At 46.2% G+C, this 12,128-nt stretch overlaps 1 protein-coding gene across 1 annotated transcript in view; it reads left to right on the forward strand.

Annotated features, from left to right (window-relative positions):
• Positions 1-12,128, forward strand: part of CFI (complement factor I) — an 88,457-nt gene that overhangs the window by 57,473 nt on the left and 18,856 nt on the right. The window contains exon 10 of the mRNA XM_075860523.1: positions 5,111-5,214. Coding sequence (XP_075716638.1) covers positions 5,111-5,214 — 104 coding nt within the window. The remainder of the gene's footprint in view (positions 1-5,110; positions 5,215-12,128) is intronic.

Raw genomic sequence — 12,128 nt, forward strand, 5'->3', positions numbered from 1 at the left:
CGACCGCTTCAGCAAGATGTGCCACTTTGTGCCCCTTAAGAAGCTACCTAACGCCAAGACGTTAGCTTCTTTGTTTGTGAAACACATCCTGCGTCTCCATGGGGCCCCAGTCAATATCGTTTCTGACAGAGGGGTACAATTTGTTTCCTTATTTTGGAGAGCTTTTTGTAAAAAGTTGGAGATTGATCTGTCCTTCTCCTCCGCCTTCCATCCCGAAACTAATGGCCAAACGGAAAGGACCAACCAATCCCTGGAACAATATTTAAGGTGTTTCATCTCCGACTGTCAATTCGATTGGGTCTCATTCCTTCCCCTTGCTGAATTTTCCTTGAATAACCGGGTCAGTAACTCGTCAGGGGTCTCCCTGTTTTTCTGTAATTTCGGGTTTAACCCAAGATTCTCCTCCGTCTCCCCTGGTTGTTCCAATAATCCTGAGGTAGAGGATGTTCATCGGGAACTGTGCACCGTCTGGGCCCAGGTTCAGAAGAACCTAGAGGCGTCCCAGAGCGCACAAAAGATTCAGGCGGATAGTAGACGTTCTGCTAACCCCCGGTTTGTCGTCGGGGATTTGGTCTGGTTGTCGTCCAGGAACTTGCGCCTTAAGGTCCCGTCCAGGAAGTTTGCTCCCCGATTTATTGGACCTTATAAGATCATTGAAGTCCTCAACCCTGTATCCTTCCGTCTGGAGCTCCCCCCATCATTTCGCATACATGACGTCTTCCATGCCTCCCTCCTTAAACGCTGCTCCCCGTCCTGGTCCCCCTCGAGGATACCTCCTGTTCCCGTTCTCACCCCTGAGGGGGTGGAATTCGAGGTGGCCAAGATTATGGACAGTAGGATGGTCCAGGGCTCCCTCCAGTACCTGGTCCATTGGAGAGGATACGGGCCGGAGGAGAGGACTTGGGTACCTGCCCGTGATGTTCACGCTGGGGTATTGATCAGGAGGTTCCACCTTCTCTTCCCCACTAAACCGGGTCCCCTTAGTAAGGGTCCGGTGGCCCCTCATAAAAGGGGGAGTACTGTTAGGGATCTGCCAGGTACTTCATCTAGGTATACTCCTGGGATTAATCAATCCACACCTGAGGCCAGACCTGTTCGACTGACACCATCTCCCACCAACCAGGGTGGCAGGCTCAGGAGTGGGAGAGCCTATCGCGGCCTGGTCTGTCGGAGTTAGCTCCGCCCCCTGTCCTTTATTACCTGCCCTGTTCTCTCCCTCAGTGCTTGTAATTCTTTTGGATTCCTGGCCCCACTGCTGCTTGCTCCAGCCTGCTTCTGCCGTGCTTCTGCCTTGCTGTAGTTCTGCTTGACCTGCTTTGCTTTGCCCCTGGCTTGCTTCTGTCTCCTTGCCCGCTCGGGTGTACTCACTTCGTCCTGGTCCTGACTGTCCGTTCGCCGCTCCGTTTCCTCGTGGCGTTCCGTGGCTACTGCCCCTTCCCTTGCATGTTCCCTGTTTGTTTTCCTGTGCACTTAGACAGCGTAGGGACCGCCGCCCAGTTGTACCTCGTCGCCTAGGGCGAGTCGTTGCAAGTAGGCAGGGACAGGGCGGTGGGTAGATTAGGGCTCACTTTCCCTTCACCTCCTTCCGGCCATTACACTCACTTTTATCAGATTCTGCAAATACTTGATTAATACGAAAAAAAATAAAAAAATTCCTAAAAACTTTACATCAAATTAACAATGTCCAGACAATTTTTGTTGTTTTCCTTCTCCCCCATCTAAATCTGTAAAGACCCATCTGTGAGGGACGTCACCTCTGCCTCCTGTGTAAATTTGCTGGAGGGGGATGGTCTCTTACACAATACCTCATATTGGGTGGAGACTACAGCACAGCTTACCCAGTGCCATATTTACTGTTCTGGAAAGATCTGGAACCATCTACACAGAAAAAACTCAAAATTTAGGTTACTCTCACACACATTTAATCTGGATTACTCATTGGGGTCTCATACACATTTTTAGATCTCCTGAAACCAAATTAATTAACTCAAAACAAACCAAAATTGTACCTGATCAGTTCCTTCACCATTCCCCCCTTTGTGGACTCTGCGAAAGTAATGTAGCAGAGTTAAAAACTACATCTCAACATAACAAAGTCGGGCACTAGTTTAACCCCCTGTAATGTACAACAGCCTGAAACAAAAATGACTTTTTCCTGATGAATACATTTGATCTTTACAATGACATAACTCATGTGTGAAATCAAAAACAAAACAATTGTAGTTAGTTATTCAATAAAAACAGAAAATATTATATCTGATAACATTAATTACTGCAAACCAATAAACTGTATATAAAAATAGGGAACGGTGGGGGCACATACATTTTCAAAACCCCGTGTCTCACATTATCTGTAGTTTAATACATCTGAATTATCAAAACACATGAAATCTGATCACATCATAACACATAAATATCGTAACTTTTATAAACAACAGCGCATGCGCAAAGAGAAGAAATTTATTTAGGTTTGTAGACATCACTGATATATATATATCTAGCAGTGCATATTGAAATCCCTTTGTCCCATCAGCCCTGCAGACTGCACCCAGTCAGCCCCCCCTCCTCCTCCCAAACACAGCACACTACAGGGGGGAGGGGGGGTCACACACTCACTTCTCACAGCATCTAGTCTCACAATCTTAACACTTTCAATGCCGGCAAAACAACATACGTATCTGCAATCATTCATCACACCATTGTATAGGAATTATCTACGTTCAAAACATCAAACACATAATCTGTAACAGTACAATCTGTCGGCCACCATCTCTATATTGTGATGATGTGTTGCTTCATCAGTGAACAGCGTCCTGTACACTAGCATGGAACCTAAAAATAGAAGACACTACAAATGACAAAATTAACAAGGCGATTATTTCTTACTGATTTGGTTGGGCCGGGCGTGGCCACATCAGGGGTGGGTGGTGGGGGCAGCCTCTCCCATTGGAAACACAGTGCGCAGCTGTGAGGGGGGGGTTTCCCACCAACAATGAGGACACACTCAACATGAGGTACGGAAGCCATTACCGGGCGTCGGCTGGTCCTGTTTTCTAATACATACAATACCTTTCTTATTCCTAACTTCCTCTTCTGCAAATCCCTCTAAAGCACTTTCCATCAATTTCTTCATTTTACTCACATACTGCTTCCCTTCTCTTCGCTTCATTAAATCATATGCCTAACAGTCTATATTATACACGTAATTTATAACAAAATTTTCGGTCAACGACTACCAGGCCTCGCCGGAAATATTAAAATTCCTCAGTCTACAGCCTCCGGTCCGCCGAAATATAATTTTTATTTAGACTCTCCGGCCTCGCTGGAAATATTAAAATGTCACAGTCTAGCTCTCCGGTCTTGTTATATAATCCTATTTAGACTCTCCGGCCTTGCTGGAAATATTAAAATTTCACAGTCTAGCTCTCCGGTCTTGTTATATAATCCTTTATTTAGACTCTAATTACACAGAGGATGGTTAGTCGGGCGCGACTAAGGTCTCACAGGTTTTCAACCTCACAGCGGAAAATATCACCTCTGTCGCCTGAGATAATCCAGGAAATCAACAAAAGGGTTCTACAGATCGCCACAAGACTGTCCACTAACACAGATAAGACGAAGATTTATAAAATCAATTCGCTTACCGTGTTATTGCGGAGGTGATCAAATTCCTTCAGTGGGCAACTTTGAGTCCTCTGTTTCACCCTGTGATTGTCCATTGTCCGGATTTTGATATTTCCTCGAGTGAGGCCCCACGTTCGGGCGCCAAATGTCAGGTCCGTATTTCACACCGAATAACCACCTCTGTAAATTGAAAGCTAAAGGCATGCCTGGAGAGAAGTACACCACACAGAGATGTTTGGTACAGCTTCCCTCTCTCAGTCAGGAGGAAGACTGAAAAACTTTTTTATTCAGAACAAAGAAACACAGAAAGAGACACATGCCTCCTCCCCAGAGATGTGGGAGTGCCCAAGCCCCCACCAGTTTCTCAGACTCACTCTTCTTGCATTCCAGGGGGCGGTGTCTTCCATAGGTGTGTCCGACATGAACAAAGAACTTGTTATATATATCAGTATATTACACAAAGAACTGAAATGTATATACATATGTGTGAGGATAATATTTTTCAAACAATATACATGGTAATGATCCCTGACACTACGAAAAACTACAACTCGTCCCGCAAAAATCAAGCCCTCATAGTACTATATCTATAAAATAAAGACGTTATGGCTTTTGGAAGGTGGGGAGGAAAAAACTAAAATAAAAATCTGAAAGTTGTTTACGATGGGAAGGGGTTAAACCAAGCTTTAGGTCACGGCAGGCAGCAGAGGATAGACACGGTGAACGTAGCAATAGGTAAGGGCAGGCCCGGATTGTCCAAAACAGGCAGAAGATCGGTACATAGAAATACAACAATACAGCAGGGGAACTCAGGAACAAAGGTAACACTGAGGAACCAAATTGTTATGACAATATCTACCATAGCAAGAGGAGCTTAATTAGCAAGTCAGATGGTAATTAGGAATTTGGTGCACGCTGGCATTTTAAGAATAGCAGGATCAGCGCGCGCTAAGACACAGTGGAATGCGTTGGTAGCTACAGTGAGACAACGGTTCCGGAAGCAGGTAAGGGCAGAAGGTCGGCAGGGAAGTGTGGGCGGCATTACATCGGCTTCTCTTTAGCTCTGGGCACCATTGCACACAGGATCCTGACATAGGTAATGTCAGGATGTTGGCTGCTGGACAGCGTGAGTACCAAATAGAGCAGCGCTCCGGAGCTACTGAAGAGCCAGGAGATAAAACAACTACAAAACAACGTCAGCCCCCCCCCCCCTCCCCAAATCATCCCCTGGGTCACTCATTGATTTACCTTCCTGTCCTTTTAGTCAGGCATCAGATCTAGGCTCTGCAGGACACCAGTGTTCAGTAAATGCCCTGTAGTGCTTTTTAAGGACGTCAGAATGTTTTTCTGAAACGGAGAAGATTCTGATTTATTTGTTACCTAATATTGATTTTTGTTCTATAAGAAAACTACTTAAAACCCTAAACTAGAATGTGCAATAATTCTTATGTGAATAATGTGTCATTGATTTTTTTCTTCATTTCAGAATCAGTTTCCATGGCAAGTTGCCATAAAAGATGGCTCCAAAGTTAACTGTGGAGGAATTTATATAGGCGGCTGCTGGGTAGTGACAGCTGCTCACTGTGTCAGGTACAGGGCTTTATATAAATTTCATTAGTGTGTGATGTTTTTTGGTTCTTTTTCAAATCAAAATTCTATGCTTAGTAATTTTATAAGTATCCTTACAGGTGCTGAAGCTCCATTTTTTTAATAGCTCTGTATCCCCTATTTCCATTCACACATCCATCCCCCATAGAGCCGTAACTAACGCTAGGTTTGAATATATAGTAGCGGTACTGAACCTCATCCCTGCTACATGTTTAGATCTCTTTTACACAGTGGACGCTGAAGCTTTCTCGTATTTACTCTCCCTGTCTTCTGCGGGTGCACTGAACTCTGCCTGTCACGATCACTGCACTATTTGTAGCCCAATAATACTACATGGCTGCCCTGAATTCTAAGGATAGGTAATCCGAGGTATTATTAGATAGTTTAGCCTAATCATTATGAATTTAATTTACATTTTTTCTGAAAGTATGCCAATATTTAGGTCAAATTTAAAGTGATATTACCATGCTGATAAGAAATAACAGCAGGTTACCATGATATTCTCTCTGAAAAGCTATTGGGTAGATCGCCGCTGCACAGAGGACGGTTAGGGTATGTTCACACACAAACTCAAAAACTTCTGAAAATACGGAGTTGTTTTCAAGAGAAAACAGCTCATGATTTTAAGACATTTTTTAAGCCACTCACGATGTTCGTGGCGTTTTTTGCGCCGTTTTTTACGCCCGTGTTTGGAGCTGTTTTCTATAGAGTCAATTAAAAACATCTCCAAAAATGTCCCAAGAAGTGTCCTGCACTTCTTTTTTGCGGCCGTTTTTTTTACAAACGGCCACGTAAAAAAATGGCCCGTCGAAAGAGAATGCCGTTTTTCCCATTGAAATCAATGGGCAGATGTTTGGAGGCGTTCTGCTTCCGATTTTTCGGACATTTTTCGGACATTTATGACCCGAAAAACATCCGAAAATAGGCCGTGTGAACATACCCTAATAGGTAATGTATTAGAATGGGACTCCCCGGTGAGATGGTCCGTCCATTTCAGCCTGTGCAGGAAAAAGATATTAGAGCTTCAGGGGTCAGAAAAAGAAGGCGGCAAATAGTAAAACCGAGATGCATACTTCTAATAGTTTATTAAGGTTGTGGGAGTTTGGGGGGGAAAAAAGTTGGCAAACCCCTTTCAAATGATAAAATTCTAGCTGAAGACAGATTTATAAGCTCTCATTGACGTCAATAATAGATCGTTCATCATTAAGCTCCTAGGATCTCCCTAGTAGTGACTGCAGGTACCCAGAATTTATTAACGACCTTTTTGCTAAGACAATAAGTTAGCAAGAAAAGGGGGCAGAAAGGTGGGAGTAACAGATGACTCATAATCTGATTACACACAGAGGCCTACATTTACCTGTTTTATGGTGCAATTTACACCAAAATTGTGTTTTATGTGCTATGCAACATATTTATTAACCCTTTGCGACAGATTTTAGTATCATGCGCCATGTTTATCAGTTTATAAAAGTGAAGTGTAAAGTGGGCATTGCTTACTTCTTTCAGAAACATTTTTTGACATGCGACTTTAGCCAGTGTGAAAGTTAAAGGCTTTATAAACCTTTGAAAGGCAATTTTTTTTAAAAAAATACAAAGATGTATTAGGCCGGATTCACACGAGCATGGAAGCGTTTTGCGCGCGCAAAAGGTACATAACAGCACCCATTGACTTCAATGGGTGCGTGATGCACGAAAAACGCACAAATATAGGACATGTCGTGAGTTTTATGCAGCGGACACACGCTGCGTGAAAATCACGGACTGTCTGAACAGCCCCATTGACTAACATAGGTCCTTGCGAGGTGCCTGAAAATCACGTGCGGTGCTCGGACGTATATCACATTCGTCTGAATAAGCCCTTAGTTTATTTTGTGTAACTTTGTCAAAACTTTTTATTAAAAACTTGTTTTACTTTTTTAGATACAGCTGCTCTGTATTCTCTATACAGAGCAGCTGTATCTAGCACTAGTCACTGAATCTGTCAGTCCCGCCGACCTGATGGGTTCAGTGACAGCGGATGAAACGCAGGATCCACCAGTAAACTATCATATCTAAGTTAAGTTTAAATTTTGTCTTCAGAGGTTTACATAGCCTATAAAGGTGTATTCCTAACTTAGACACAGGATACGCCATAAATGTCTGATCGATGCGGGTGCTAGCTCTGAGATCCGCAACTATATTTTAAAAACGGGGGAGCACATGGTAAGGCGGTCACTGGCTCCCGATTCCAAACGGGGACTAGTATCGAGGTGTCTACGCATGCTCACGGCTCTCCTCATTCTGTTCTACAAGAGTTACAGAAGCAGCCGAGCAAGATGAACAGTGTGCACGGCCCTCTCTCCACTAGTCCCCGCCTGGAATTTGCAGCCAGAGGCCGTCTCACCAGGTGAAAACAGGTTTGGGTGACCCCCATCTCGATATAGGTGCGGGTCTTAGAGCTGGGACCCACATTTATCAGACGTGTATGGCATATCAATGTCTAAATTGGAAACACTCCTTTAACTCCTTCCCATCCGATCACGTAACTCTACGTGATAAGGGTTAAGGAGAAGTATGCTCAGCGGGTGACTGCTGTGTTATACAGCCTACCAGGGCTGCCATCAGGAATTTCTGGGCCCCATACTGCCAATGAGTCTGGGCCCCCGCCCCCCTCGTTATTAGGAGGGGGGGTGAAATGTAAAGGGGCGGGAGGTAGGGCACATTAAAAAGAAAACTCTTTGGAGGAGCAGGGCAGAGACAGGAGGTGGGTGTCGGAGGGCAAAGGGGAGAAACTAAGTGCCAGGGCTGGGAGAACTGAAGGTAGCAGTGGTAGCCAGGGGGGAGACGCAACCTCACAGGGGCTCTGTGGAGTGACAAGGAAGAGACAAGAGACAGCGGCTCTGTGGGGGGCAAAAAGGGAAAGTGAGTGTGTGTGTATGTGTGTGTGTGTGTGTGTGTGTGTGTATGTACAATCTGTCAGGGTGTAGGAGGGCAATATAAACAAAAATCATTGCACTGAAGCCCTATACACAGCAGAGTCACTCACCAAAATGTAGTCCCTAAGATCTCCCACCGCCACGGGCATGTCTGGATGATGCTTTTGCATTCTCTTCACACGCTGCACACACGTTATCTGTGTGTAGCGCTATCTACAGGGGGCTGTGTGTGGCGCTATCTGCAGGGGTGGGTGAGGCGCTATCTACAGGGGGGGTGTGTGGCGCTATCTACAGGGTGGGTGTGGCGCTATCTACATGGGATTGTGTGGCGCTATCTACATGGGATTGTGTGGTGCTATCTACAGGGGGCAGTGTGTGACACTATCTACAGGGGAGTGTGTGTGTGGCGCTATCTACAGGGGGTATGTTCGGCGCTAACTACAGGGGAGTGTGTGGCACTCTCTACAGGGGATTCCAGTCCAGGAGGAGACCCTGACCTCACTGTCCATATATGGACAGTGACCTCAGGGGCTACCTCTAGGAGAGGAATGCCCGACCAGAGTGTCGGCAACTCTCTGGCCGGGGATTCCGCTCCTGGATGGGTGAATGGCAGAGCAGGAAGCTGATACTTTCCTGCTCTGCCATAGTATTCAATTGTATCTGCATCCTGTGGACGCAGATACAATTGAATATGGCAGTGGCTGAGACATGTCTGGGACAGTAATTTGCCGGGACTGCCTCTTTAGATTCAGGACAGTCCCTGCAAATTCAGGACTGTTGCTAACTATGCCTCCGGTATAAGCTTTCTCCCCCTAGCCAGGTATACTCTCTCCTTCCTCTACCCCTCCCCATGTATAATTTCTCCCCTCCCATCAGATATCATCACTTTTCACCCAATTATTACCCCCCCCCCCCCCATTGTATAATGCCTCCTCCAGTGGAGGGATGTCACGATACCAGAATTTGGACTTCGGTACCGATGCTTTGTGTAGTATTGCGATTTCGATAACAAAGCGATACTTTGCCAACAGTAATAAAAAAAAAAAACAGTTCTTCCATTTCTTATGTGAGGCGCGAGGTGTGATGGTAAATTTAACCTCCATGTGCCTCACATTAATAGTAATTAACCCCATCATGTTCCTCAATTATAAAGGGTTAATGTGTAAGGTACATGATGGGGTTAATTACTATTAATGTGAGGCATATGGAGGTTCAAAATTCATAATACCTCGTGCCTCACATTAATAAGTGAAAGAAGTTTTTATTTTATTTTTTACAACGTACACATCATAAATGATGCAAAAAAATTGTTGTGAAGGTTATTACGGGCGCGCCAATACTGAATGTGAATATTTTATGTATTGAGACTTATTTTAATGTGTTTTGTAAAAAAGGTGTATGTGTATTTTTTTTTAATTTAACATTACTTTATGTTTTTACTTTCTTTTTGAAACTTTAATGTACTGGTATATATCTATATACGGATAGTACACAGGCAGTTGTTAGGACAGACCTGAGTATGCCCTAACAGGAAATATGGTAAGACAGCCCTGGGGTCCTTCATTGGACCTTGGGCTGTCTGCCCATATATGGTATGTCCCTCAATCGCGTCACAGGGATTCCTGTGACGTGATCCAAGGGGCATCCCCCCTTCTTATTTTCCCCTGAATGCTGCAGTCAGCTTTGATCGCAGCATTCAGGGGAATAGCGACAGAGATGAGAGGTTTCTTTGATCTCTGCCTTTATAGAGTGGGACTGCGGCTGTGTAATACAACCATTGCCCCGCCCCGCACGCGGTCAGCACGAGGTGATGCGGGCGGCGCTGCACTAATGAGCGGCGGTTCAGGCACTGAAGACAGAAGATGTGGGGGTGTTTTGTAGTGCGCCCGCCATGTTCTGTTTTCAGTGCCGCCGCTCATTAGTGCAGCGCTGGCCGCATCACATAATCCTGGCGGCGCGCACATGTCAGGACTCCGGAGCAGGGCCGTGACTGTGTTACACAGCCGCAGCTCCGCTCTCATACATTCATGTATTACAATATTGAGCTGTGCGGCCGCACAGCTTAGTATCGAAATACATGAAATAACGGTATTGAACCGTTTGGGGGTGCACGGTATCGAAACCGTATCGAAGTTTTGATGCATCGTGCATCCCTACTCCAGTGCCATCCTCCCTCCATTATTATCTCCTTCCCACTCTAGCATCATTTCCCTCCCTACCCAATGCCATCTCACTGCCCCATTATCATCTCCCTGCCCCCATTATCATCTCCCTGCCCCCATTATCATCTCCCTGCCCCCATTATCATCTCCCTGCCCCCATTATCATCTCCCTGCCCCCATTATCATCTCCCTGCCCCATTATCATCTCCCTGCCCCCATTATCATCTATCTGCCCCCATTATCATCTCCCTGCCCCATTATCATCTCCCTGCCCCCATTATCATCTCCCTGCCCCCATTATCATCTCCCTGCCCCATTATCATCTCCCTGCCCCCATTATCATCTCCCTGCCCCCATTATCATCTCCCTGCCCCCATTATCATCTAACTCTACCCCCATTATCATCTCCCTGCCCCCATTATCATCTCCCTGCCCATTATCATCTCCCTGCCCCATTATCATCTCCCTGCCCCCATTATCATCTATCTGCCCCATTATCATCTCACTGCCCCATTATCATCTCCCTGCCCCCATTATCATCTCCCTGCCCCATTATCATCTCCCTGCCCCCATTATCATCTATCTGCCCCCATTATCATCTCCCTGCCCCATTATCATCTCCCTGCCCCATTATCATCTCCCTGCCCCCATTATCATCTCCCTGCCCCCATTATCATCTATCTGCCCCCATTATCATCTCCCTGCCCCATTATCATCTCCCTGCCCCATTATCATCTCCCTGCCCCCATTATCATCTCCCTGCCCCCATTATCATCTATCTGCCCCCATTATCATCTATCTGCCCCATTATCATCTCCCTGCCCCCATTATCATCTCCCTGCCCCATTATCATCTCACTGCCCCATTATCATCTCCCTGCCCCCATTATCATCTCCCTGCCCCCATTATCATCTCCCTGCCCCCATTATCATCTCCCTGCCCCCATTATCATCTCACTGCCCCATTATCATCTCCCTGCCCCCATTATCATCTCCCTGCCCCCATTATCATCTCCCTGCCCCCATTATCATCTCCCTGCCCCCATTATCATCTCCCTGCCTCATTATCATCTCCCTGCCCCCATTATCATCTCCCTGCCCCCATTATCATCTCCCTGCCCCCATTATCATCTAACTCTACCCCATCCCCATAGAAAGCAAAAATCTTCCCCACGTCTGTATTAGTTCACACTGCAGCATAGGATTGTATCACTCAGCTCCACGACGGCTCTTTTCTCCTGTCCTGTGTAAACAGAGGGAGAAGACAGGTTTATTGTCACATGTTACACAGGACAGGAGATAAGAGCCGTAGAGCTGATACAATCCTATGCTGCAGTGTTAACATAATACAGAGGTGGGGAAGATATTTACTTTCTATGGGGGCAGGAGGAGATTTTTTCAGCAGGCTCCGGGCAGCAGCAGCCGGACACAGACATAAGTTAGTACTCACTGTGTCTGAAGAAGAAGACGACGACTGCTGCTGCTGGACGTATCCTCCGAGGCTGAGCTCATAACTCCCGCTGCTGTGATGTCTCCACCCCTTGTCTCCTCCCCACACGCTGTCACACTGTTGCGGAGGAGGAGGGGCAGGCACATGTCACTCTCCAGGGGGCCCTTACGGTTTTATTCTGATGTAATGAACGGGCCCCTGCTTCGTGATGGGACCTGTTCCTTTCACCGAAATGAAATCGTAAGAGTCACACTGCCGTGAGGATATTAATTCCAGCGGCAGAGTGCGGGCCCCTTTTTTTTAAATTTATGCCCGGGCCCCTCACTGCAGTACCCCCAGTCCCCCCCTGATGGCGGCCCTGCAGCCTACA

This window comes from Rhinoderma darwinii, chromosome 1, assembly GCF_050947455.1.
Source record: "Rhinoderma darwinii isolate aRhiDar2 chromosome 1, aRhiDar2.hap1, whole genome shotgun sequence".
NCBI lineage: Eukaryota > Metazoa > Chordata > Amphibia > Anura > Rhinodermatidae > Rhinoderma > Rhinoderma darwinii.